Below are 26560 nucleotides of genomic sequence, written 5' to 3'. Positions count from 1 at the left end.
GCATGCATAGTGCTCGTCATGGGACTCAACTTGGACTATCTGGGCAAAGATGTCAGTCCAGATGCTGGTACTGTATGTACAGTAATACAGTGTATGTCCTCCTATGCCTGCCAAGAGTGGAACCACAAGTATCAGTGATGTGAAATATTAACAACTCTATGTACTGTATTTGTGTTTTTAAAATATTGATGGTGAAAGTTATGCAAATTATGTGTTCTATATTAGTTGACATTATTGATGCATTACCATGTAAGAAACATTGAAGATGGTTGAGATGTAGCTAATATTTATTACTTTATATGTTGCTGCGTATTTTTGAAATATTTTGTTTGTTTTAATCTGCAAAATAACTAGTAACTAGCTGCAAAATAAGTATAAAAGTACAATATTTCTAAAAGAAATATAATGTAGCAGCATAAAACTTAAATACTTAAGTAAATTACTTCAAAATTGTACTTGTGCACAGTACCACCACTGTTAAAACAGACAGCAAACGGTACAAGCAGAGGTTCTCGTTAAACCAAGGGGCAGCTACCTGCAGACACAGCAGCTCCGCCGGCCCCAGCTCCCTGGTCACATGATCAGTCAGCTGATCTTCAGCACATCCGCCTGACCCGCTACTGTTTACAAATCAGCAGAGTCCGACACAGCAGGATGAGGAGTCCTGCATGAACTGAGCAGGTATCTGAACCATAACTGGTAACGGATTATTCTGTGCCACTACTCACACTTGTGTCAACCTCTGTGTGTCCGTGTTCTTGAGCGCGTGCATGCGCGTGCGTGTGTGTTTTACACTTTGTCTCGTGGTTTTACAGCAGCTGTGTGTGTATCGGAAGTAGCGACAGGCCCGTGCATCGACTCGGTCACTGCTTGCTTTGCTAACAGTCAGGCTAACGTCACTTTAGCTTCCCTGCTTCCTGTCATCTCGAGTCATATTCAGTCAACACAGACGTCTGCGACATGTCACTGTACGTTCATTTAACTACTTTGGCCTTCATTTATCATTGCTAGCCGACGCGGTACACGAGCTAGCTTAGCTGTTTTTTTGGCGTTTTGCCCTGCCTGCATTGCTAATCCTGCCTGTCACCATGCATGGTGCATCACAAACGGACACTGTTTACATTTTATGTACAATTACAGTGACATTGTCAGTGATGGCTGTGAATTTTAATGTTCAAATTGAAGAAAGAAATGTGGCTTCTGCGGTGGTTTGCTTGTGCAGGCCACCCTGCCTGGCAGATTTAGTGATGGGTCCGGGGCAGTGCAGAGGGTTGGTAACAGCCAACACTGCCTGCCTGCACGGTTTAATGTGTTTTCACACGCCTCTCCACCCTGCCAAGAACTAGTTCACAGAGAAAATGTGTGCTGGGAGAGTACAGTCTGACTGTCTGTAGGGCTATTTAGAGAGAAGTCCAGAGGCTGTGTTGTTTACTCTAAAAAGGGACACATTTACAATTACTGCATACACCAGCACTGACAGTGAGAGGAACTTCAGTCTGTTTCTGCAAATCACAGAGTGTTCCTGGATTTTAAAATGTTTCTTCCTTGTTCTTCTTGCACTGCAGGTCTCTCTTTAGTGCAGTGGTTCCCAACCATTTTGGCTTGTGACCTGTTAAAACAGAGCTTTTTCCCACCCCTCTGCACTAGTTGCATAAGTCAGTTGTGAGCAGTTCCACCAGAAAACACTTTTTCAACTTGTTTTATTGGAGTAGTTTTGAGAGCCCCCAGGAGGTAAAATTATTCAGTTATTCAAATTATTCACAAGAAAAAAGATAAGGTTAGAGGGAAAACATGCCACTCTTCAGATTCATCTTGTGACTCCTTGTGGGTGTCCTGACACCCAGGTTGGGAACCGCTGCTCTTGTTCTTGTATACAGACAGATTTCTGTCAGATTTAATCTCTTCTCATGTATTTGGTAATTGAATCAGTCAAGACCCAGCAAGTTCATGGTATTTTGCTAAGGTTAAGGTCTCAAACATGTTCTCAGCCTCTTGCGGAGCATGTGACTGTGAAGGCTGCTAGGCTCTCACTGTGTGCTGAAGTAGAGGCATGTGAGTTTGTTTAACTGGGGTGTTTCACTTTGACTAAACTGCAATCTGCCGCTCTCACTGTAGCTGCCAGTGACAGCTTCCCTCATCACCGTTTGCTGAGTCCTTTTTGAATATTCATCCTCTAAATAGCCCATGTCCTGTTTCTTTTTCTGAAGCCATTTTACATTACACTGCTCTGGCAGTGGTTAAGCTGAAATAAAGACTAGTGGATGGGTTTGGCTGATGACTAATGTCATTACTTAATTCTTAAAAGTCTGGACTTGTTTAAGAAATGATGGAAAGCATTTTTCAGAGTTGAAAACTCGACTGCAGCCTGTTAATTTCAGTGGAACTACAGTTGTAAGTCACGTAAGTCAGAGGTCTCTAAATGGAAATTCTGCAGGCGCTTCAGCAAAACATTTAATACAATTGACTAATCTGGGTTTAGTTTCAGAATAGTTTAGCCTTTGTGCCTTTAGGCCAATGAGCTTGGAGCAGGCTCCTTGTGCTTCCTTGTATTTTTTTCATGACACCTCAGCATGAAAATGGGATCTTAATACGTGACCAAAACCTTCATCTTTGTTTTGAAGAGCTGAAGTGAATTTTACTTTGTCAACTTGGCTGAGGGTAACCCCTCACCTCTTTTACCTTTCAGAGGAAATGAGGCTCTGAAATATTCTTAAGACGTTAAAGAATATGATACTCTCTGGCTTTGGAAAAACAAATGAGTGGAGGACAGTTTTAGGATCAAATCCGTGAAGCTTGTGGTCCCTCTCAGATTGAATTTGTGGCAGAGTATAGGTGAATTATTATGTAGCCCACATTAATGAGGATTACCGAAGGAAGAGGCTTGGAGCAAGGCTGTCTGACTTGACATTTGTATGCTTTACACAATCCAAAACATTGACATTGCTCCTTTGAAATCATGTTTGAGGCAGTACCTTCGAAAAGAAAATTGTTGACAAGTGTTAATGTATGTAACTAGATAATGTAATGGCTACAGTTTGGATTTAGCTTCATGCGCTGGTTGTTGTAAATCCCAGGAACAGATCCTGTACCTCAGAACAGATGGACGCAGTGTTATTTGTCTGTTGGTTTATTTATGCATTTCATTATGTATTGATTTGATTATTTCATGAAAGATTCGTGTTTTGAATTATTGAGGTGTCTCCAGGTGCTGTGGAGTAAATTATGCAGAAGCTAATTTGCCTTGATTATTATGTAGTAAAGTTAGGATGTCGTTTCACGTTCGACTCTGGGAAGAAGTAATGAAGGCAGCAGAAGGCTAAGAGAAGACCCGCTTCAGGCAAGATTGTGCTAACATGGCGAGGCCTCGAGTCTTCTGCCCGCATCATCTTTCATTCACTCACTCGCTTACTTACAAAGGCTCACACGCACACACAAGACATACCTCCTCAAAGCACAGTGAGTGATCTGTGACAGCCTCTTTGCAAAGTTTAGAATGACTTTTTATTTTTGGATTGAAGGGACAAAGCACTGGTTGTGTTTGCAGGCCTGTAGGGAAAAAATGTACCTTAAAATATCTTTTGAGTCAGATTTTAGACAGAAAGTGATAATATGAATTAATATTCTGTGTGAGGACTTTTGTACTTTTATATTTGCAGTTGCTCTGGAGACTTTAAATCTTTCAAAGTAAAACTAAGAAAACAGGCTATTATTGGAGGCACCTATTCACAACATTCCTCTTCTGTTTTTCCCTATAGTTGTGGATTAGTTACGATTATTTAATGGTATAATGTCATTTTTATGAGGGAAGGGAGGAAAACCGCACTGACTTAAGGAGAGCATTAGTCTTTGAGGAGAACAGATGTTTCCTAAGAAAACAGGCACATACATTATGCATATAAAATAATTTCTATTTTGATGGCGTGTGTAGCTGATTTATCGAGCGGTGTTCCATTCACATGGTTAATAGGTTTAAGAGATGCCTTTGTTGTGTTATTTCCACAATTAATAAGCGAAAAAAACATAATGCTCTGTGGAAGCTTGCTATTCTGTAGGCCTGTGTATTAGGCTAACCATATTCATAAACGTGGGAATAATCCCAAGCCGGATAAAGAATGGAGGCAGAATTGGTTAACCTAGATTGTGATGTCTCACAGAGAAAGTTAAACTTTTCTCAGAACTGGGGTTGTTGGCAGGGAGGAGTTGGCTCAGGGTTTACCTGATGAGGATTTTAAATATATTTGACTTGTAATGTTTTGTTGTGTATATTTTAAACATTGGTATTTGTAGTTAGCGCATCATTTTTCACTAATAACAAAGACAGACCCTCAGATTATTACAATGTTTATTTTTACATGAAGCCGGTTTTTTCTGCTGCTCGACTGGACAGTTTGACCTAAACTCATTATAAATTACCACATAAACTGAACAACAGTCCAAAACCCAGAGATATTCTTTTTACATTGATATTAAACAGAGAAAAGTAGCAAATCGCCAAAGTGGAGCAGAGAATGTTTGAAAAATGACTGAAATGATTATCTGAAAAGTAGCAGATGAATTTCCTGATAAAACTGATTAATTGAACTGTTCCAGCTCTATAATTAATTAATGGTTTAGTCTATAAAATGTCAGAAAACTGTTGAAAAAAGCCCACTGGGATTTCTAATAGCCCACAGTGACTCAGTGTTGTCTGGAACCAGAGAATGTTTTGTAGTCAATAAATGATGTGATCAATTAATTAATAATATCAAATATTTTCACAATTATCTGTCCATCAATTAAACAATTGGTCAATTAGTTGTTTCATGACTAGTAACTATTAACCTACTATTTTCTAGTACGTGAGCACATCGTGTCTTTGCTGCTCTTGGTAAACTTGTTGTGCTGATTATTGACAGTATTAACAGTTATGGCTCACTCACCACTACGGACTGTGAGCTGATTGGTAGGATAAACATCTGGATACACAGTTGTTTTAGCTGTTATCACTGTCTTTGTTAAGTTCTCAGAGTACTGTTATACACACCGATCAGCCACAACACTAAAACAGGTAACTGGTTTTAACTGGTCGACGTGTATTTGCATTTTATAAGGAACAACTGATATTCTGTTAATAGTTCCTTAATCATTTCAGACACACTGTACTGTTTGTGTTATGTGAATATCAGAACATTTAATTAATGCATTCATTTACCTACTTAATGGCCTCATTAGCATGACTGCTTATGTTTAATATATCACAGTGAGCGTGGTGGAGCATCAGGCAGCTCAAGTGCTTCTTGTTCTTTTGAGACATTCTTCACTGACTGTAATCAGTGTCTCTTTTATTTTATGCCCTGAACTTCTGTTGAATGTAAAAGGTGAGCAGGCATCTGTTTGGTCGTCACATCAGAAAAAAAACTAAGGTCCTTGATTCTTGAGCTACATTGTGTTTAAAGTCAGCTGACATCACTATAACCACTGGATGTTAGTACATCACATTTGTTTTAAACAAAAAAAAATGTTCCTGCTGACTTTAAAGACATGACATAATTTTTTGACCCTGTACCAGCGTTGTTGTTTATTTCCCCGCCTGCTGAAGATGTTTATTTTCACCATTCTTCCTTCTTCTTGCAGAATCATCCTTTTCTTCTGACTCTTGGCTGTGGAGAATCACAAGGCTGTGACAGTAAGTGCTGAGTTAACAGTTCAAGCGTGATTAATTGTAAGTTAGTATAAGGGACACTTTATTGATTGCAGCTAGTTTTTAACTGCACCCGCCTTGGAGAGGTCAGAGGTCGGGGTCACCTAGAGAACAGCTTATGAAGACTTAAACAGGGAAGACACTTGTCAGCAGAGTCTGTGATCAAAGGTCGCTCTCCTTATCAGCAGAGTCAGTTTTAAGGAAACGTATCGCGTTTTATCACTCTGTCTTTTGTTTAAAAGTCGTGTATAACATAACACCAGATACCCAAAGTTTGGTTTGTAGTTTTGGTTGTCTCTTCATTATCTGTTATCTATTGTGTTGTACTAACCTGTAATTTAATTCTGGTTTATTTCTCTTCTCTTTTTTTTTTCTCTCTCTCTACGTAACCATCTCAATCTCAAGGTCCGGCTGGGTCGCGGTCATGCAGCATCCCAATTTCGAGACTCGCCACCCGCTCCAGACAGACGAGCAACAGGAGACGGGGTTCGACCCTCTACACAATTTCAACAAGAACCGCAGCAGTACGTTGACTGTCATTGACACTCCCTACGGTTAGACTTTATCATACAACCTGTGTGAAAAAATAAGGCCTTTAGCTGCTACATAGTAGTGCTTCCTCTGTAGTGGCACTATTCTTAACAGGGTCCTTGTTGTGTTTTTGTGCACATTTTTAGAGAGCTGTAAAAGAGGCTCCTACCAGCAGGCGAGCCACAGAGTGTAAGAGAGAGTCACAATGAGTTGAAGCACTAGATATGAAGAGATAATAAAAAAGACATTTTGGAGCTGACTGTGAAATGTGAGTCACAGACGTGGCTGGCAACACCCCCGGGCTGAGGTGTTTTTATGTTTACGCGTGAGAGAGAGAAAATGTTGGGGGCTGGCGTGTTGTGGAACTGATGAATATTCATGCTGAGTGTCCCTGTGGAATGATCTACTCCTGTAACTAATGTTGATAGACAGCTCTCTGACTGGAATGTGTGTTCACCTGCAGGCCAAATTAGACTTATTACCACCAATAAAGACAAAGAGAAGTACTATCTGCAGTCACTTTGTTTGCTTCTAGCTCTTTCCCGTCTCCTGCATGACACGACAAAGAAGCCCCCAAAATAACTGATTGGTCATTAGGAGGCAGTAAAAAGGCCAGTTTTAATTACAGTAGTCAAAGGTTATGTTTTTGTTTATCGTCCTGTGTTCACAAACTTAAAAAAATTATTGATGTGTAGTTTCACTCCTTGTTTACACCACCCCCTTGTGGCTGTGTCTGTGCCTGTTTGAACAGGAGGATCTCTTGACAGCAGCGGTTACTCACAGTCTCAGTCAACCTTCCTCTCATACAGGTGAGTGTTTCCAGTATTTTCTCATGTGGATGTACCATAAACTCTTGGCCCAATTCACTGCTCCAGACTCCCAGTTTACTGCTGGATGACACATTAGATGGAATACCGTGCCCAATTTGGGTTGAGAAGCTCATAAATCTCCTCGTCCTCTGCTTCCCCTCCCCTGCGCAGGAAAGAATGGGACGACTTATTCCTCAACAGTAATTACCTGGCCAGGATCCGGCAGGCAGGCATCAATGGTCGACTGAGGAGCAGCCGCTTTCGGAGCGTATGCTGGAAGGTAACTGCCAAATGGATCAAGCCGTCCTATCGAGTTTGATTAAAGGGGTTTTGCCAAATTCCCTGCCTCAGAAAAGTCAGTAGTTCTGGCAGCTTGCAGTCCTTTTTTGGTAGAAAGAGAGGCCCAGAGTTTTGAAAGTGTTGATATCCTGCATGTTTGTGACATCTGCGAGAGGAAAATTCTTGTTGAGGTCGCTTGAAGTATCCTGTCTCTACAGTTGTATCTGGAGGCTCTTCCTGAAGACAAGGGGCAGTGGATCAACAAGACCAAGGAGCTCCGAGCCCAGTATGAGAAGATCAAAGAGACGGTGAGAGCGCCACTCTATGGCTGTTTCCCTCAGCATGATGAGAAACGTTGCCGTCTGCAGCAGTTTACATTGAATTATAGTACAAACCTCTGGATGTGGTGGTCAAAATAAGTTTTAGAAAACAAATTTTTTGATTTATGAATTCCTAAGTCACATTGTTTCAGCTACCACAGGAATTTTAAACATAATAGAACTTAGAGGTCCCTATAAGTTTCTACACTTCAGGAAACTCAGGCCAAAATATGGTCATGTGTTTTTAGGCAGTGCAGCCCATCACTGACCTGTGCTGTAATTAACAGCAGTGCATTCTGTTGTCTGTCTCAGCACATCACTAACCCTCGCAAGGCTGCAGGCCAGCAGGACCTGGTGGTCAATAACCCACTGTCCCAGGATGAGGGGGTAAGAGTGTGTGTGTGTGTGTGTGTGTGTGTGTGTGTGTGTGTGTGTGTGTGTGTGTGTGTGTGTGTGTGTGTGTGTGTGTGTTTTTGTGTTTTTGTGTGTGTGTGTACTGTTCAGTATCTGTTTTTCTATCTATCATATTTCATATTTGCATGTAAAATGTGACCCTGATACATTCCCTCCAGACTGAGTCATTACAATAATTATAGACTGTTTCAGTGATTCATTAGCAGATTTTCTAAAAGTAATTATAAAGCCATTGAATTGATGTTGGATTAGGCAATAAATAAAATGTTTAAAAATGACCAAAAACTAATGGTCTTTTCTTTTTTTCTTTTTTTTTTTTTTGCATCTCATAATACAGTTTCTGGTTGAGTGATGGCACTGAGAGTCACACTCATGATAACAGAGCAACAAGTGATGCAACATAACGTAGATGGTAACAGTGTGTTTCCTGGAAGGAAGTATGCAATTTGGTACTAACTGCTACTACTCAATTTGTACACTTAAGTTAGTTTAAATTAAGTGCTGGTGTAACTTGGAAAGTCTATAATATAGCAGGTCATCTTTAAAACAACTTGCAAAAGTGTCAAATTTGTCTTCATACAAGTGTACAGATCAGTTTATATGAGGAATATAGTTTCCAATAATTAATGAGTATTTAGTGTTCTACTTCTAAACTCAACACAACCACCAAGACTCCACTGCATCAGAACTTTGTCACTCTTGTTGGTTGCTGTTGCGGCACGGTCGCTCAGTGTCTGACTCTGTCTCGTGTTTTTTCCTCTCCTGTCCAGAGCCTGTGGAACAAGTTCTTCCAGGATAAAGAGCTAAAGGGGATGGTCAAACAGGACGTGTTGAGAACGTAAGTATCATCACCTGTCTGTTTATTTGATTGTTTTCTGCTGTCAACGTGAAGTAAACCTCTGCTCTCTTTTTAATTTTTACCATCTAAGGTTCCCTGAGATCCGTTACTTCCAGGATGAGGATGTGAGGACCAAGCTGACGGACATTCTCTTCTGTTATGCCAGAGAAAATGAACAGTTACTGTATAAACAGGTACGGACAGGTTCTGTCAAATTGTCCAAACAACTCATGCACAAAACTTTAAGGAAAAAGTTTGAATGTCATTGAATTTTCAAAAATAGGATCCTTTTAACGCCTCTGGGTGTTGATAGTTGAGGCATGCCTGTGTGTGGCTGTGTGCATGGGCTTCTCAGTGCCCAGCGTGCTCAGACGAAAGAACAAAAAAGCCTTTGTAACCTAATCATTATCACTGTCTGTAACAGGTGCCAGCAAATGAATAGCCGGCTAGTACAGCATCTTTTTTGCAAACTGGAAGTGACATACGGCTGGGCAGTGGCTAACAATATCTAAATTAAACCTGTCATCGCAGATTAGAAACCTCGTGCATCACTATTAAAGAAGGACTGACCACAAATGAACCATGCTTTCTCTCTCCCCCTGCCCTCTTGTGTCCTACGCCCCTTTCACCTCTGCTTCCTTCCTGTCCATCTGCAGGGGATGCACGAGTTGCTGGCTCCCATAGTGTTCGTGCTACACTGTGACCATCAAGCCTTCCAGCATGCCAGTGAGACAGCCAGCCCCAGGTCAGTTCCTCTCAGCTATGAAACTGAAACTCTTAACTTTCAACCTTTCAACCTTTCATAATCTTCAGCAGCTCATGCTCTAGTCAGAAGGTAAAATAGCTCTGCATTTATTTGGGAAAAGATCAATTTCAGGGGTCTTTATTTTATTTTTATTTTTTATTTCCTATACAGTGAGGAGATGAAGTGTCTGTTGAACCCAGTGTACCTGGAGCACGATGCCTAGTGAGTATTGTCTTCATAATGGATAAATAACTGATAAGAATAATATGCTCAGATATTTCATAACTTTTCAAATAATTGGAATTTGTTTACATGTCTATTTCCACCTCACAATATGTCGCTTCTGTGTGCTTATTATTTTCTGTTTCCCCTCCACACCCGCTCACACATCTCTGTCTACAGTGCCATGTTCTCGCAGCTCATGGAGACAGCAGAGCCGTGGTTCTCCAGCTTTGAGAGGGAAGTGAGGAAGGTCAGTTTGATGCGAAGAACTGCTTTTGACATTGTAATTGCAATAATTGTTTGTGCTTGGCAACACAATATGGGCTGATTGTGCCATCATGAATACATGGCATTATACTTGATATTGCAGATGTAAGGTTATTAATACGTCCTAATCCTTAAGATATCACTCCTGGTTAATTAACAGTGGCTTTTGTTCTGTCACTCTCTGCAATATCTGACCAACCGTCAAATAAAAATGCTGAAAATAACCATCGTCTTGTTTAGTAGATGCATGGTTGATGAACGATCGTTGTCCTCCCAAACTCTTGTAACACATACTGCTTCACAATAAAAGCCGCCTTTTGTTTCTACTTACATGCCTTTATTTTGATCTAACAGCAGTAGGAAATGTTGGGTTTGCATTAGCAACAAACAGCAAAAAGGGTTAGGTGCATGCATCGTTTCCTGTGAATCCCTCATGCATAGGTATTCAATTTGAATCCAGCATTGGAAATGGCAGGCTTCGCCACTTACAATGAAAACAATTACATAGAGAGATAATTATTGAATGTAAGAACATTGAATGATTATGGCAGAAAAAATGCTGATCGTAGATAGTATTAAAAAATGTGATTTCAGTATCAAAACAGCAAAAACCTGCATAACGTAAACTGTAGTTCGTCCTTAAAAGAAACTGTTTGTCACTATTTCTTCTTTTCATGTGGTAAATTTTTATCAAACGGCCACAGATGCTACAAAGTCACGTTTATATAATAATTTGCTAATTAGATAATGATCTTCTCCTCAAGGGTAAGGAAGAGATGCTGACCAGCATACCGTTCGCTCGGCCCCAGGACTCGGGGCCGTCTGTTGCCATAGTGACCAAAGTCAACCGCATCCAGGACCAGCTGGTGAAGAAGCACGACGTGGAACTGCACATGCATCTCAACCGACTGGAGATCGCACCGCAGATCTACGGCATGTCAGTATTTACACTTTTAGATCCACTCTGCCCAATCCTTCTCTTGACCCCTCAGCTGCACACAAATACAGTTACACTGTCTATCTGTATGTCCCTCAGCCGGTGGGTACGTCTGCTGTTTGGTCGTGAGTTTCCTCTCCAGGACCTACTGGTGGTGTGGGACGCCCTGTTTGCTGACAGCATCACTCTGGACCTGGTGGACTACATCTTTGTGGCCATGCTGCTCTACATCCGAGATGCCCGTACGCTCCATTTATTGCTGAAATAATCCAATAACGCCATGTGTTGTCTTTGTAGCATGTAATTTCATAAGACACACTTAACTGGAAGAATGTGATTTCCTCCACCTCATTTAATCAGATGGAGTCATATTGCTTTAAATAGAATACTGTAGATCTTTGCTGCCATACATACTGGCAAGAGATGGGTTTCAGCTCTCGTGGGCAAACATCACTGCTCAAGTATCTTTTTATAAGACACTGAATCCTTGCATTTTTAGAACAGATAACAAGAAAACAAAAGGACAATCTGCACTTTCGACTTGATGTTTAAGAATACTTTTGAGAGGGAAAACTTAAATACGGATTCCACGTTGCTGATACTGAACACAAAAGACTGATATTGTTGGTCTGAAGAATTGTAGTGCTGTTAAATTAAGTGTCCTTGGAACAAAGAAGCTGTTCATCAGAGAGGTGCTTTTCTGAAGGGTATGCAGGTAGAAGAGATGCAAGGACCGATAGGAACACTTAAAATTTTGACACACTTGATTGTGTCCTGGATGAAGAGAGATGCAGCTAAAGTTGCAATCATGTTTTATGAAGTCAGAACACACAATCCAATACTGTATGTGAGATGAATAGGGAACTTGAGATCTGACACAGTTTAAATATAACGTGTTTTATTTTAGGGGGTTCTGTGGTGAGATAAATAATCAGCTCTGAGCATCACTAATTCTGCATATGTTTGTTTTCCTTTTTTCAGTCATCGCTAGTAACTTCCAGACCTGCCTGGGCCTGCTAATGCACTACCCTCCAATAGGAGACATCAATGCTCTGCTCCAAAAGGCTCTGTTCCTCCGCGATCCCAAAGTAAGCAACTACACATAGAAAGTTGTATGCGTGTGGATGTTGTTTCCATGAGGAACAGTTGTATGGTGAAGTGATATTGTTTGTGCTCGTGTTACACTTCAGTTTCCCCCTGAAAGTCCTGCTGTACTATCATAAACACTTTCACTTAACCTCAGCAGTCACAAGTTAAAATGGAGAACAGAAAGGGAGAAACATTACACAGAAAATGAAATAAATATATACATTTTCTTGGAGCTTGACTTTGGACTTGGTGTGCCTTCTCATGCTGCTTTTATTCAGTAATTACAGCAGAGCAGATACTTTGTGAACAGAATGATTTCTCTTGTTTGCTGCAGAGGAAGGAGAGGATTTGCAGAAGTGAAACACTCACTCAAACACAAACGGCTGGGCTGAAATCCTCGAAAAATAGTCATGTAGTTTGCAGCTCTATTGATCTGTGAAAAAGGGCTTAGGTGTTAAAATAAAAAGTTAGAAAATGGCAACAAATGTTTCAGTTCCTCACACTTCAGTGGTTTCATGTTAACGCTGTAAAGGCATTTACAGTAAAGCACAGATGCAATCAATGAACCGGTCGTTGTCGTTAATGAGAGGAATCGCACTTGACAAAAGGAAGTTTCACAGATATATACGTGTTTAACATTGACATGGAATGATAAGGCCTATACACAGTGTAATACGTGAAAAATGGTAGTTAAGACCTTAAGCATTTAAATAAAATTAGAGATCATGGTTGTGACAGTCACAGATCTCAACAGAAAACAACACATTACAAATTCTGGAAGATGAAAAATGACGTTGCAGCTTTGCGGAGAAAAAGTGGGACGTGTTGTTTTATATCAAGAGGAAACAAGACAAGTTAAGATGTTCATTTAGGTGGTTCAGTTAGTTCACTGTATTTTATTAGTGCCACCATTGATCGCTTCAGCTGAATTTAAATTTTGATAAACTTCTTTCGACAGCAGGCTTCAGCCCTGTGGAAATACTCCCATGTTTAGTAATATGATCTCTAAGTTGGCAGCTAATTTGAGAAGCTGACATCAGGTTGTTGTCCAGCAAAACAATGGAAATGTGTCCTTGACACAGCTCACAAGTAAGTAGAACTTGGAGGCCCCTCAAATTTGGCCACTTAAAGTGGTGTAATAGATATACTGTAAGATTTGAGTGAGTTTTGAACTGATTGGAGCCTTGCATACTGTAGAGCTCAGTCAAGCCAACAGAAGGGTTTATCTCCTTTCACAAACTGCATATTATTATTGCAAAATCCTCTCGTCTTTCACAGATTTGTTTCAGATGCATAAATTCATTCGACCATTAGAAACCATCTTGGCACAAACATAGACATGATGAGTGGAGAGAGGTGAATTGACCCAGTGTTAGAGAGGCAAATCTCTGTCCTGACTCTGAACATGAAAACTTTTGAGTTCCTAAAAATGTAATTGCCTAATTGTGGTGCCGGCTTCCTGCTGCAGTGATGTAATCCGCATTTGATGTAATGTGGAATGTTAGATTGACACGACTACAGTGCTGCTGCCTCAAGAACCTCCACTTGGTTAATATGAAAATATGTTAAGCTGGCAAGTGCAGAAACAAGTGAGGAAAAAAATGAAAATGTAGCAGCCAAAATGAGGATTGTAATTTGTTTTTTTGTTTTTTTTTGCCTTTACCTTGAAGCTCTCAGCATATTTTTCCTGTCGCACGCTCGTCTCACTCTCTTTTGCAATCACACACACTCAGTCAGAGGCCTAGTTCTGTCACTCCTCGCACACACAGGATTTACATTCTTCCCTTTAAATGAAAAAGAGTCATTGACGTGTGCGTACGTTAAATCTGACATTACCAGTTCTTTGACCTTTGCTTACACCTCACTGTCCCGGTACAAACCATCTTCTGTTCACTGACCCATAAACCCAAACACAACAACTCGCCACAGTCCTGTCCACTGCTTTCCCAGGATGAAACTCCAAGAAGGTGCTGATCCAACATGACAGTGTGTCCTCCAGGTGAACGACCATGTCACACCGCGTCCGCATCACGGTTACACCTGGGGGGTCGGGGGTGGGGAGGGGGCGTCATCCCTAATAACAGAGGGGGGTGGGGCAGGAAAGAGGCTTGTTGCTCACGAGTACTGACTCAGAGACACTGAAGCACACGTGTTTGCTTGTTTACGTAGTCATGCATAGATACAGATTGTAGGTTGGCTTGTTTATCACGCACACAGAAAACATTTTTTTCTGATCTGTAAATGCGCTAACACAAAAACATTGTTTATTCTGTCCCTCACATTGTAGAACAACCCACGACCTGTCAACTACCAGTTTCAGCAGAACCTGGATTACTACAAAACAAGGGGAGCGGACCTCATGAACAAGACACGGTAAAACACACACACACACACACACACACACACACACACACACACACACACACACACACACACACACAGCTATTCTTCAACCTCACACACAAACACAGTGTGAATCAAAAGTTAGTGCCTCCTTTTTGAATCGTTTATCTTCTATTAAAAGACTGAGTGCAGTTTCAAGTTGTGGTTATCTCACAGCGTTTACAGATTTCCGTATTCATTTGTTTTCACATTGTAGTGAAAGTACCAGCATGTCCATAAAACCTCTCGTGCAGCAGAGTCAGCTACTCCTCAATCCATCCATATGTTCCATAGTGGCATATATTTCAGGCACAATATGGCCCAAAATTCACTGCTTCCATTCTCATTCGGTGTTGAGTTTGCACTGACTTGCCTCCAGCTTGTTTGTTGTCAGTTGTCAGTTGTAGTTTCCTGAATGCCTCCTAGGCATGTCACTCAAACAGTTAATTAGTCAATACATTACTTCAGCCAGCTCGTCTTTTTTAGTCATTGCTGTATTAAAATGAATTTACAGATTCTTGAAACTTGTTTGAACTGATAGTCAGCAAATGACATAAAAAAAAAATTTAAGATTTCAAAATTAACATTGCCGGGTGTTGCAGTTGCAAGAAGGGACTGTTGAAAGCAGTCTAGTGCATTTGAAGAACACAACACTAATGTTCAGGGCTTGCGAGCACAAAACAACATGATTTTCAAAGCAAAGAAATAATCAGAGAAGAGAAGAGAGACAGAGAAGAGTCTGTCAGTGGCCAGGCTTAAAAATTTTGGTATAGTAGAAGGTAGCAGCGTGCATGACTCCAAATTACTGAAGCAGAGTATCGGGTGCACGGGCGTTGGTATCTGAACAGAACAAACAGAATGCCGGCACTCACAGATAAACGGTCTTCTGTTTTGATGAGGGGCAAAGAATGAATGCATTTCAGCTATAAGCCATCGTCAGCGTGACACTCATGATGGCTTATAGCTGAACTGCGTTGCAAGTGGTTCGTTCTTTGCCCCACATTAAACAAGAAGGCCATTTATCTGTGAGTGCTTATTCTGTTTGGATAAATGTGTGGCTAGTATCCAGTATTTCAAAGTAAAGGTCTAAAACATGTAAAACCACCACCATTTTTCTCTCTGTAGGCCTTTGTTTTTCTTATCCATATCAACTTAAATTTGTTTTTTTGTTTCTAGTTCCGGTTCCAGTACGAAAACGGCCTCCATCAACATCAACAAGGTCTCCAGCAGCCTGCTGAGCTTCGGCAGGAAGCTCATCGCTCCAGCCATGACGGGCGGGTCCAGCGGCATCTCGCCAATCAACAGCGAGATACACTCCTCCACTTCCTCCTCCTCATCTACTTCCCCGGCCTCGGCCCCTGCGCCCACCTTGCCTCACCCGCTGGCTGAGCCCCCGTCGGGACACGCCCCGCTGCAGACCCCGAGCCACGCCCAGAATCAGCACTATCGCTTGCTCAAGTCCGAGAGCATGCCGGTCCACCTCAGCAAAGGTGAATGACAGAAAATGGTTCCCAACTTGTTTCAGAAGAGCTTTGTACTTACCAGCCGATAATTTGCTCATTTTTTGTTGGCAGTTGTGGAACTGGTGAATCAGCTGCATGTTCACATTAACCCCAGCACAAATTATCCAGAGTCTCTATTAAAAAGTTAAAAAGCATTGGTTTTATATGATTGTGGCAGCATCAGCTTTGACTCTCCTATGTGTTAGATGTAGTTTCAGGTGGAGTGTCTCAGGTCTCTCTCCCAGCCCAGACTCACACTGACACACAAGGTAACTGCTGCCATGGCAACTGCTTGTGTGATTTGCCCCCCCCAAATTCATCTTTTCTTGTTTTGCTGCTGTTGCATGTCTGAACACTGTTCCTGCTGCTGGATTAGCTGTGAGGCACATGTTACAGTACACAGACACAGTGTGTAATAGTGAACTGTGACCAGCAGAGGGAGATCACAGCCTGCCTCATCAGTCGAAATTGGTATCATGGATATCATGACTGTGTTGTGATGTCTGCTGTCATGTGCTCCAGAGCTTGTATGTGCTTTGTTTTGATCACACAGCGGCTTTAAAGATTGTTGTTTGTCCTGTGTCCTTTGCATTCACACAGAAATCCAAAGACAATGGTTTCTTCTTGTGCTTCTTCTATGGAGTGTAGAATAATTATAGACTTACAATTTTTAATTATGATCTATTAATACATTAATAAATGGAAAATTTATTATAAAATGATTGATTAAATTAGCATTTAAATGATGGATTAATGAACAGCATTCACAAAGCAGCAGTGGGAGCTCAGATTGGTCTGAGTCTCCACATGACTCCTGCCAACACGTAACACCCAGCCAATTAGAACTTCTGCTGCTGCTCTGAAGGTTGGACTCCATTTAATTATAAGGTGGCAGACAGCTTACATAGCTTAACATTAGTTTAATGGAAACTCTAAAACGTTAAAGCAGGAAACTAAATAATTTTAAAAAGGAACAGAACACTTAAGCACAATATATAGAATAACAAAAAAACAATAGTGCTGTTACATTTTAAAATTCATTCATTCATTCCTTCCTCATTTAAAGACAAAATAACGACACAGGATTGTTTAATCAACTAATTGGCAAATCAAATGATCTTACTAATTTATTTATTTTTGCTTTGTATGGATTAATGCATCATCTAAATGCAAATTTGATGAATTAGTTTAAACTTGCTTTTTTATATTTGACAATTTGAATTAAAAACCGAAAAGTTTATACATTATTCCAGTGACTCACTCCAGGCTTCATGTTTTTCGTACCCTTCGCCTCCTTAATTTAGATATTAGATGTTAAAACATTTTAACCATAACATCGTATTATTTCTTTAGACACAGAGACATTTATAGCATTGTGCTTCTTCTTTTAACCTTCTATAAACTGGAGTATTATGTGACAACAATCAAGATCCACTTACTAACTGTTTCCAGGTTTTCAACCACATCTTAGGGTTGCATCAGGGAGCTAGTAGGTGGATCGTGAGTTGAAATGATTTTATCAGACATACTGACACACCCCCTCCCCTCAAATAAATAAATAAATAAATGTTTTTAAAGCTGAAAGGGTTTTTTTTAGAGCATAGATTTATATTTTCAACTGTAAGTCTTATTGCATTAACATCCTATGTATGGCGTCCTCTCTCTCTCTCTCTCTCTCTCTCTCTCTCTCTCTCTCTCTCAGGGCAAAGCTCCAGGACGGTCAGCTCCTCTCCCAGCATAGAAAGTCTCTCCGGTGGACGAGGTCAACCCACCGCCTCCCCACCCCTTCCCCCCTCCAGAGGCAGTGATGTCAGCACTTCTTCCCCGCCCCTCTCCGCCACCAAGAAAGAGTCGTTCTTCAACATCACTCGCTCTCGCTCCCACAGCAAGACCATGGGCAAGAAGGAGCCGGTGAGCTGTTCAACCTGCTGTCTGTTTCAGAAACTCAGTATTATCACTCAGACATGTCCACATGTCTTTGTGTCTCTCTTGCTCTCTTTCTGTCAAATCTTCTCATTTCCTCCCAAAATTTCAACCCTAACCTCTGCCCTATAGGTTTCCTTCTTATTCACCTCCACTTTTATTGTCTACCTCTAATCTGTTCTGTGTGTGTGTGTGTGTGTGTGTGTGTGTGTGTGTGTGTGTGTGTGTGTGTGTGTGTGTGTGTGTGATGAACAGGATGAGGACCTGGAAGCCCAAGTATCTTTCCTGCAGGGCCAGATCAATGACCTGGAGGCCATGAGCAAATACTGTGCTAAGATGATGAACACACACATCTGTGAGTTCAGCTGTAGAACGTCAACTCTCCATCATTATTTTCAGCATCTAAAACAGTAGCCAGTTCAAATGATGTGAATCCTGGACACGTTACTGATTTTAAAAAGCACTTTATAATGCCTGTTGTGTGTCAGCATCTGAAAAAAGGCCAATCCAGCATTTTATGGATGGGACAGATGGCTTAAATTATTTTTTCAAGATAAAAGCTTTAATTCATTTATTGATTCATTTTATTTCTCCTCAGTTTCTGTTATTTTCTGTCTATGCATAGAAATATTCACCAGGTATTTCAACTGTACTGTAATGTCATGTTAATTAGAAATAAGTGCACCCACTTAAACACAGCATTTTCTGTTCCATTGTGGGATTTATTGAATTTTACCCATAGATTGCAGACAGTCAAAAAATGGGGAATGTAGTTTAGTATGTTGCAAATTAAGTGTGTGGCTGATTGCATAGCTCATTTATTATATCTCCACAGGTAAAATCCAGGAAGTGATTCTCCAAGAACACCTGGAGAAAGAGGATGAGGTCCTGGTGTCACTGGCTGGACTGAAACAGGTGAGCGACATCAATGTGGAAGTATGAACACTGAGCATTCATGTTAATGGAATGCTTCTGTCATCATCATGCTCCTCCATCTTTTCTGGTTGTCCGTCACCGTTGATCCAGATCAAAGACATCCTGAAGGGGGCTCTGCGCTTCAACCAAAGCCAGCTGGAGGCTGAGGAGAACGAGGAGATCACCATCGCAGACGATCACTACACCTCCACAGCAGCCGCTGAAACCGCCCTGAGCGCAAACAATCACCACGGTGACCACCAGCAGCGAGGAAACAGCAGGCGGAGCCGGGACTCTGATCTGGATGGGAGTGTGAGCACGGACGACAAAGAAGAGGAAGAGCAAGCGATGACCCCACCTGAGCAACAGGTTAATAGTTTGGCAGTCGTCTTCGAGGCCACCAAAGTAAAAGCCCTGGACTTATTTTAGCTGAATTGGTATTAACTACAGTTTAACACTCAGTTCAGACAAGATTAGTTTTCGGTTGTTTTCTGAAATTGTCTGACCCTTTGATCCAGTACTCAACACCTTTAAATCCGATCTGCTTCATTCAAATAAATTGTACCCTGTGTGCAAAATATGATCCAATGTTTGTATCAGAATATTATTCTTTGCAGGATTAGACCATGTGACACTAAATCTGTCCCATTAGAAATGGATCAAACCCAGAATGATGCTTGATAATACAGCAGCTGCTTAATGAAAATGCTTAGTCACATGTTCCTTGGAGTCGGACTTAAATTGAATTTGAATACATTGAGCTTCAGGGCCAAACAAGCAGCAGACTGCGATTATACAGCCTCTTTACCCATGTCGATCTCGTGTGCAGGTGGCGTCTTCCCTCGGCTCAGAGGGAAGTAAAAACTGGGACGACTACATCCTCGTCTCCCAGGATGGAGACCTGCAGGCCGCTGAGGGAGGTGGAGGAGGAGGAGGAAGAAGAGCTGCAGCTGAGCACACCCCTCCGATCAGGCGAGGGCGGGGCCTGGTGCGAATGGAACCTGAGGGCGCAACCGGGACCTTCCACGACCCACTGATGGCTGGCACCACCTCAGGCTCCTCCAGCCCGGACGAGGGCTCCACCCACAGCAAGGACTCTGACTTCACCATTGTCAACCCGAACGACCTGTGAACAAGCAAATCTCCCCACTCCTCCTCCTCCTCTTATACCTGTGTCATATCCCATTCTGAGGGAGTGATAAAAGAAAACTGACTTGGGATCAGAGGGGGGAATCTGCAGTTTTTGGTGGTGCACCGCTGGAGCTGCTGTCCGCTAGAAAATTGCACATGTGGACTGTGACACTTTGAGTCACAAATACCTTATACTCTGTCTCTTTAACTGTCATCTGTGCCACTTCAGTCCTGTCTGAGCTGATGCTGTATGCTATCTCATCTGCCTAATGCTTGTCTCCTCATTATGTCGTGTCCTGTCACTCATTTAACTGTAGCGCTCTGCTCTACAGAGAGAGGGCATCATTGAACTGCTTACCCTATCACTACATGATTACTGTGTAAGGTTGGACCTCAAACTTCAGGGAAGGACCCCCCCCCCTCCCCCCTGAGCCTGCTGTACTGATGGAGAGCGTGACCCTCCGTTTCTTCTGAATGTGGAGATCTGGCCATACCCCCCCTGCGTTATGTTTGTCTGTCCTTACAGAGGAAGCTCTCTTCTCAGATACTCGAAAGGAAAGAAGGACGATGTCCTCCTGTCAGTTGTCGAGGGCAGCTTTCTCCCCCTCCTGAACCAGTGCCTCTGACCATTAATGTTATCTCAACCAAACAAAACCTGACTCTGTGATCTTAATATTTTTGTTAGCTTTTTTTTTTTTTTAATTTTTAAGACAATATTTTTAACCCTTAGACCTATAGTTTCCTGGATAAAAATGATTAAATTATGGAATAAGTCTGTTTTTCCTTTTTTTGTTTTTTAAAATTGATTCCAATGTGGAAATTTTAATGTGGTAATTAATACTTCTCATTTCTGAGCTGAGTTGTTCTCGTGTCCTGTGGAAACCATGTAAAGCAGCACACACAAAGAATGTCCCTCTAGCTGCCCATTCAGCATAATTAACTCTAGACCAATAAAACTACATCGCTCTTGCTACTCACTGAAGTTAACCCGTTTGTTTTGGGAATGCTTTGCTTGCTTTGACGACATTGATGTAAACTTTTATGTGTAAGTATCAGGGCTACAGAACACAGTTAGTTTGTAATCGTATATTAATAACCATATTATTTCACTTATAGTATCATCAAGTGAAGAATTGAAGAAATTCAGGTTTAAAGTGCATTATTGATCTGAGAAACAGCTGCTGATGGAAAAAAAAAACTCAAGGTCCATTTAGTAGCTGCTCTGGAACTTTCATGAATATCACAGTCTTCATCCCCATTTGGTGTCTGCCCAGTTTTCATGGAGTCATGGCATTATGTATGACAAGTGGTACAGTAACAATAGCATGCTGATTTCCCTTAATGTTTGCCACAAAAGTGACACCTCATGGAAAAACCAGGTTCACCAAAATCAGTAGGATTCATCCTCTGGGGAACATGAATGTCTGAACAAAATTTCATGCAAATCCTTTCAATAGTTGTTGAGATATTTCAGTCTGGACTGAAGTGGTGGAACCAACCGACAAACCATCTTTGTCATGCTACTAGCGTGGCTAAAACTGGAAATGTGAACATTTACAATTCCATGACAACTTGGCAAGATGGAGACCATGTGATATAATCGAAAGCTCAAGAACGGCTGCAAAATGGGCGTTCGTGGTGTGGTGAGATTGTTTTCCTAAAGTTGAAGAGATTAATTCTGGGGCTGTAAAAACATCCAAATAATTGTCAGGTCTGTTAGTTGAGACTGTGTCTTTAATCATCAGTCAACCCCAGTGAGGCTGTTTTAATGGAAGCTCACTGGAGGCAGAACTTGTGTCACATGTCAGTATGAATGAATGCCCATTAAAGTAAAACTCTTGCAGATAAACAGTAACAGACACATGAGCATCACTCATTTAAAAACTAGTTTATTTCCATCCCAACTTAAGGAAGGTGATCATGAACAGCAACATTTTACACAGCTGAACATATTGAGCCTCATCTACTGCACCGAAAACATGTTTCTGGAATGTTTTGTTTTAGGATCAATAACTTATGTAAAATATTCTTTACAGCAAAAAGGATCGAATTACATAATAAAATACTGTACAATGTTTTGCACACAAATTAAGCACTTTCAACAAAACAGTATTTGTTCCCTAGAGGCAGACATTTACAGTCACAGAGTTGATCATTATGGCAGGTCAGGTGACAGCGGTTTAATTACCACAAGGGCGTCGAGAACATACAAAAATATAGAACAATGTATGTAAGACAACATTAAGAGGGTGAAGTTGAAGAGTCTGTGGTAAGACAAAGGCCCTCAAGTTGACTGGATGAAAAGCTGCAATCCAAGACCTACATATGTGTAATGGAAAAAAAACTGGAGAGAGACATACATGGGCTGCACTGGTCCAAGAGATACTATGTTAAAAGACCTTGCTAACTTGATATTGCTGTGTATTGTAGCAGCTTAGTGAAGTACAAACCGCCAACATGTGGAGGCGGCAGTTTTACAGAAGTTTTCAAAAGGTTTTTAACATATTTTGGCTAAAGTTTCAGTCAGACCGTGCTAGAAAAATGACATTTTTTCCCCTCTCTCTTCATGACGCACCTCAAACCTCAAAAACATTGCACATAGGAAGAGGATAATAAACATTTGGTGTATTTACAGTTTAAATACAGTACTAACAGCTGAAACTTGGCTTCAAATCGAGCTACATTCAACTCCCGAATGGCATTTCTCTTCCGTCCCCTCATGGCAGCACTCCGACATCTACGTCTCTCGAGTGCTCGGCGACAGTCGGGTGGACAGTGGTTGCATTTTGAAGACTTTTACATTCATCAACTCTTCTGTTCTTTCTTCTTAAAAACAGGGTACTTGCTGTTCTACTCCCACAACGTTATGAAAGTCTCTGTGGCGGATTATTACGTTGGAACAAATGACATGAGGAGGGTTTGTCACAGCAGCTACAACGGCAATTTGGTCGTCTCTCTCTCTCTCTCTCTCTCACTCTCTCTCTCTCATTTGTTTGCTTGCTACGCCGACGGTCCTCTAGCACTCGTGCCCGGTTTGTCATCCTGGCCTCGTCGTGTTTGGGAGCGGACTCTTGTCAGTCCTACGCTCTCCTTGGTCAGGTTTCCAGTTAAAGCAGCATCGTGGACCTGCTTCATGTTCTCCTGGACTTCAGCCTTGGCATTCTTCAGTAGGTCAGCCTGGCCCTGGATGTGGGAAAGGGAGGTGGACAGGGGAGAACAGGAGGGAAAGGATGGAGGACACGGGGTACATAGCAGGGAGAGATGGGGACAGAGGGTAGAAGTGGAGGGAGGGAGGATGAAAGAGAACAAAAAAGATGAGCAACTACCTTCAGGCCAAAACATGTTCTAATGGTCTCCCCCTACGGCTGTTTGGGTTTTTGTGAGCATATCAGTGCGTGTGTTGCTGACCTTAAGGATGGTGATGTTCCAGCTGAAACTCTCCAGCGCTCGAGTGACCTTGCGACCTTTCAGCCCCTCCTTCGCTGCCAGGCTCTGCAGCTTCTCATGAAACTCCATCGCTAGAGCCGAAAACACACGAACACAACAGGTTAGAGGTCAACGTTTTTCTACTTCAACTGTATTGTTTACCTTCCCTTGCTATAATTCCTAGATATGACTGCATATAATTTGAATTGACTGACTGAAGTTGCTGTAGACGCTTAACAACAGTTTACCTTGAAGAGTTGTGTACTCTGGCCGTAATCGACCAGTGACACAAGGATTTTGATTTTGGTGTTTTTATCATTTAACTGCATTTCTTCCCCCTCTTATCTGCTCTTAACTGTCAAAGTCCTCACATTCACATTTTCTGACATCACCATATCTGTTCAATGATCTGTCTTCCTGCGTCTCTCGAGCCGATCAGTCTGAGTGTTTCCACCATCAGAAGATCCTGTCCTCTCTATCCTATCCTAATGGGCCTACACTATAATATGTAATAAACTTTTCCACATTAAAATGTCTAAGAATGACTAGACCTAAGTTATATATTTGTTTGATTTGTGTATTTCCATTATCCCCAACGTTTCCATCAATTTTCAAACCTAGTGATATTCTGTAATTTCAATTATGATAATGGTCCAGTTCATTTGGTCGCCTGTTAATGGCGTCATATCCCCCTTGTGCATTCGTCTACTTTGTGGTTGTCTGGCAGAAGCAGTCATAACTGACTTTTCATCCAGTTTTAAGCCACATTTCTATGATACACCTTTTTAGATCTTGGTTGTTTTTAACTATATATTTTATGAAGGATTTTGTAAATGTGAGGATTTTAGTCATCTTTCATTTGGATCTTCAGTTGTCAGAGAAACAAGCTCTGTTTTAAAACAAATCTAAAAAAAGTTTATCGAGTTAAAGAGTTTATCACGCTATATAAATATATAATAACTATTATAGCTTCATTTTAATTGAACAAATATTCTTTAATCCAACAGGATTTCTGACAGTGGCGATGCTTTTACCCTCTTCTTCCTCACTGCAGCTCAGAATAACATGAGGAGACTCTGTGACCAGAACTGGAAATAAAAACTAAACCTCTGATGTCTTTGATCAGAACAATTAGCCACATGCTGTTAATTATTTCAATGATTATAAATGAACTACATTATGATTATGATGATGACTACTTCTTTCGTCTTTTCTGTCTCTCTTCTTTTCTTTCTCTCCTCTCTGCAGCAGAAACAGTCTGACTTTAACTTTAACTGTTTTATCTGCATCTCATGTTCATAACAGTTTGTTCATCATCAAAGAGCGAAAATACTCAAACATACTTATAATTCATTCACTTATTTACAATATATCTTTAGTCTGACTTTAATAGAAATTATATTTATATTTTAATTAATATTTCTTTATTCCAGTCATGTGCTCATATAGTTTACGTTTCAACTTGTTGAACATCACTTTTGGACGTTGCTATAACCAAAATTACCGGTAGGCATCAGCGTTTCTTTTCATATCATAAGCACTTTACTCATGAACATGTTAGTGGCACACAGCTCCTCCTGGACAATTTTTAAGGTGAAACTATTTTAATCAGTGATTTTAATGGTTTTAATTTAACTTGGAGAGGAGGAGACCTCTATAGATAATTGCAACAGCACCAAAACCTCCTGAATGATTAACAGGGAATCCAAACCAGGAGCAGCTGACTGCTATGATGGCAATGACGTGGTGAAGACAACAACTTCCATGATCCTACACTACTTCACAATGTCACCAAACACCTTCTTCTTGATTCTTGTTTTGATTGAGAGACCCCTAGTGACTTACTATGTGTTTAATGCAGAAGCTACATTGATGGGCTGTAATTGGCAACGTCTTTCTTGTTTAACCTCTGTATCCATTGTGTTATATGCTTCTAATGAATCTCTCCTGAAATCCAGACTGGAGCTAAGACTGAAACCTGAAAGAGGAACATGCCACTTAATAGTCAACCAGTGTGCCATACTGTAAGCAGTATACATCACAGAGTAGTGGCGGTTCTAGCTTGCATGGTGCCCTAGGGGAATACCCCGTATAGCTCCCCCATGCATGCATTAGTACTGTACATAGATAGAAGATGTGCTATTTGATGGATTCCCTCACTCCGGTGGGGAGACCTGTGGTCAAATTACCCTCAGACCCCTCCCCATCTACCACCACCTCTGAGAGAGAGGAGACCTTTTCAACAAGCAGGGTCTTGCTTGTTGAAAAGGTCTCGCACAAACTCAAAAGGCGCCAACACGGTGACATGATGTCATTGCAAGGGCGTAGGTTTGGTCTCAACATTGGTACGGATGCAACACCCCCGCCACCCCTCCAAAACAAAAAGATTGGCTGAACGGTTTATTAACATATGAGATCTGAATTTAAATCCTGGAATGCCCATTAGCAAATGTAATATATGTACATGTGTTGAATTTAAATATATGAATGTGAATGTATATTGAATGTGGAGAAGACGAAGGAAGTGGTAGTTGACTTCAGGTGGTGAGCAGAAGTCCCTGCAAAGAATAATGAGAGAAGATCTCAGGTTTATCTCTCCCCTCAGTGGCAAACATCTACACAGACTGGTGTGTCAGGAAGGCACAACATACTGTCCAACCCCTCCCACCCCTCCCACCACCTCTCTGAACTCTTGCCATCTGGAAGGAGGCTCCAATGCATCCGTTTAATATCCACCAGATTGCGCAACAGCTTTTTTTCCACAAGCCATCAGAACTATGAACTCCCTCAAAATTCTGCCTCCAACACCAGAGGGTGATATGCACAAAAAAATGCACCAGCACTTAAAGTGTCCACTTGACTTGACTGTTTATTAAGGAAACCTGTTTGCATCAGCAACTTTGTATATGTTATCTAAAGCTGCTCTTATGAAAGGTTTTTAATACTGCTCTTTTCATTTAAAAAAAAATGTTTTTATGTCACACGTATATTGTGTAGTGTGTATAGCCTTTGTTGTTTTTAAATGTGATATGCACCCTGATCTACGGAGTATGGTATTTCACCTCAATGTATGCTGAAATGTATATCATGATTCTGATTCTAATGAGATATTGTTAAGAAAATCATATACAAGCATATAGAATATTAATA

General features: G+C 41.1%; 2 protein-coding genes across 5 annotated transcripts; one reads left to right on the top strand and one right to left on the bottom strand.

Annotated features, from left to right (window-relative positions):
- The first annotated feature begins 603 nt into the window (after positions 1–603).
- On the top strand, positions 604–20966 carry tbc1d5 (TBC1 domain family, member 5). Of its 4 annotated transcripts, none has more exons than XM_023426672.2 (23): positions 604–681; positions 5614–5665; positions 6086–6204; positions 6963–7020; positions 7192–7300; positions 7518–7607; positions 7932–8006; positions 8804–8871; positions 8963–9065; positions 9528–9616; positions 9788–9838; positions 10019–10088; positions 10870–11042; positions 11142–11284; positions 12024–12130; positions 14419–14504; positions 15690–16003; positions 16222–16284; positions 17718–17926; positions 18194–18293; positions 18774–18853; positions 18965–19222; positions 19683–20966. In XM_023426672.2, the coding sequence occupies exons 3-23, from the start codon at positions 6105–6107 to the stop codon at positions 19983–19985; spliced, it is 2649 nt and encodes an 882-aa protein (XP_023282440.1). In that variant the 5' UTR covers positions 604–681; positions 5614–5665; positions 6086–6104; the 3' UTR covers positions 19986–20966. The 4 variants fall into 4 exon arrangements, with proteins under 4 accessions (XP_023282440.1, XP_087035522.1, XP_087035521.1 ...); XM_087179396.1 differs by having other exon boundaries at positions 6086–6234; positions 16228–16284; XM_087179395.1 differs by having other exon boundaries at positions 6086–6234.
- Positions 20967–21857: 891 nt separating this feature from the next.
- Positions 21858–25682, bottom strand: LOC111670104 (inactive phospholipase C-like protein 1). Its single transcript, XM_023426674.2, has 2 exons — positions 23393–25682; positions 21858–23167 (listed from the first exon to the last, which is right to left on the bottom strand). The coding sequence occupies exons 1-2, from the start codon at positions 23498–23500 to the stop codon at positions 22985–22987; spliced, it is 291 nt and encodes a 96-aa protein (XP_023282442.1). The 5' UTR covers positions 23501–25682; the 3' UTR covers positions 21858–22984.
- Between the last annotated feature and the right edge of the window lie 878 nt (positions 25683–26560).

This window comes from Seriola lalandi, unplaced genomic scaffold (assembly GCF_002814215.2).
Source record: "Seriola lalandi dorsalis isolate HSWRI2012SDOR001 ecotype SW California unplaced genomic scaffold, Sedor1 jcf7180002054834, whole genome shotgun sequence".
In the NCBI taxonomy this organism is placed as follows: domain Eukaryota; kingdom Metazoa; phylum Chordata; class Actinopteri; order Carangiformes; family Carangidae; genus Seriola; species Seriola lalandi.
This window is presented reverse-complemented; position numbering and strand designations above follow the sequence as displayed.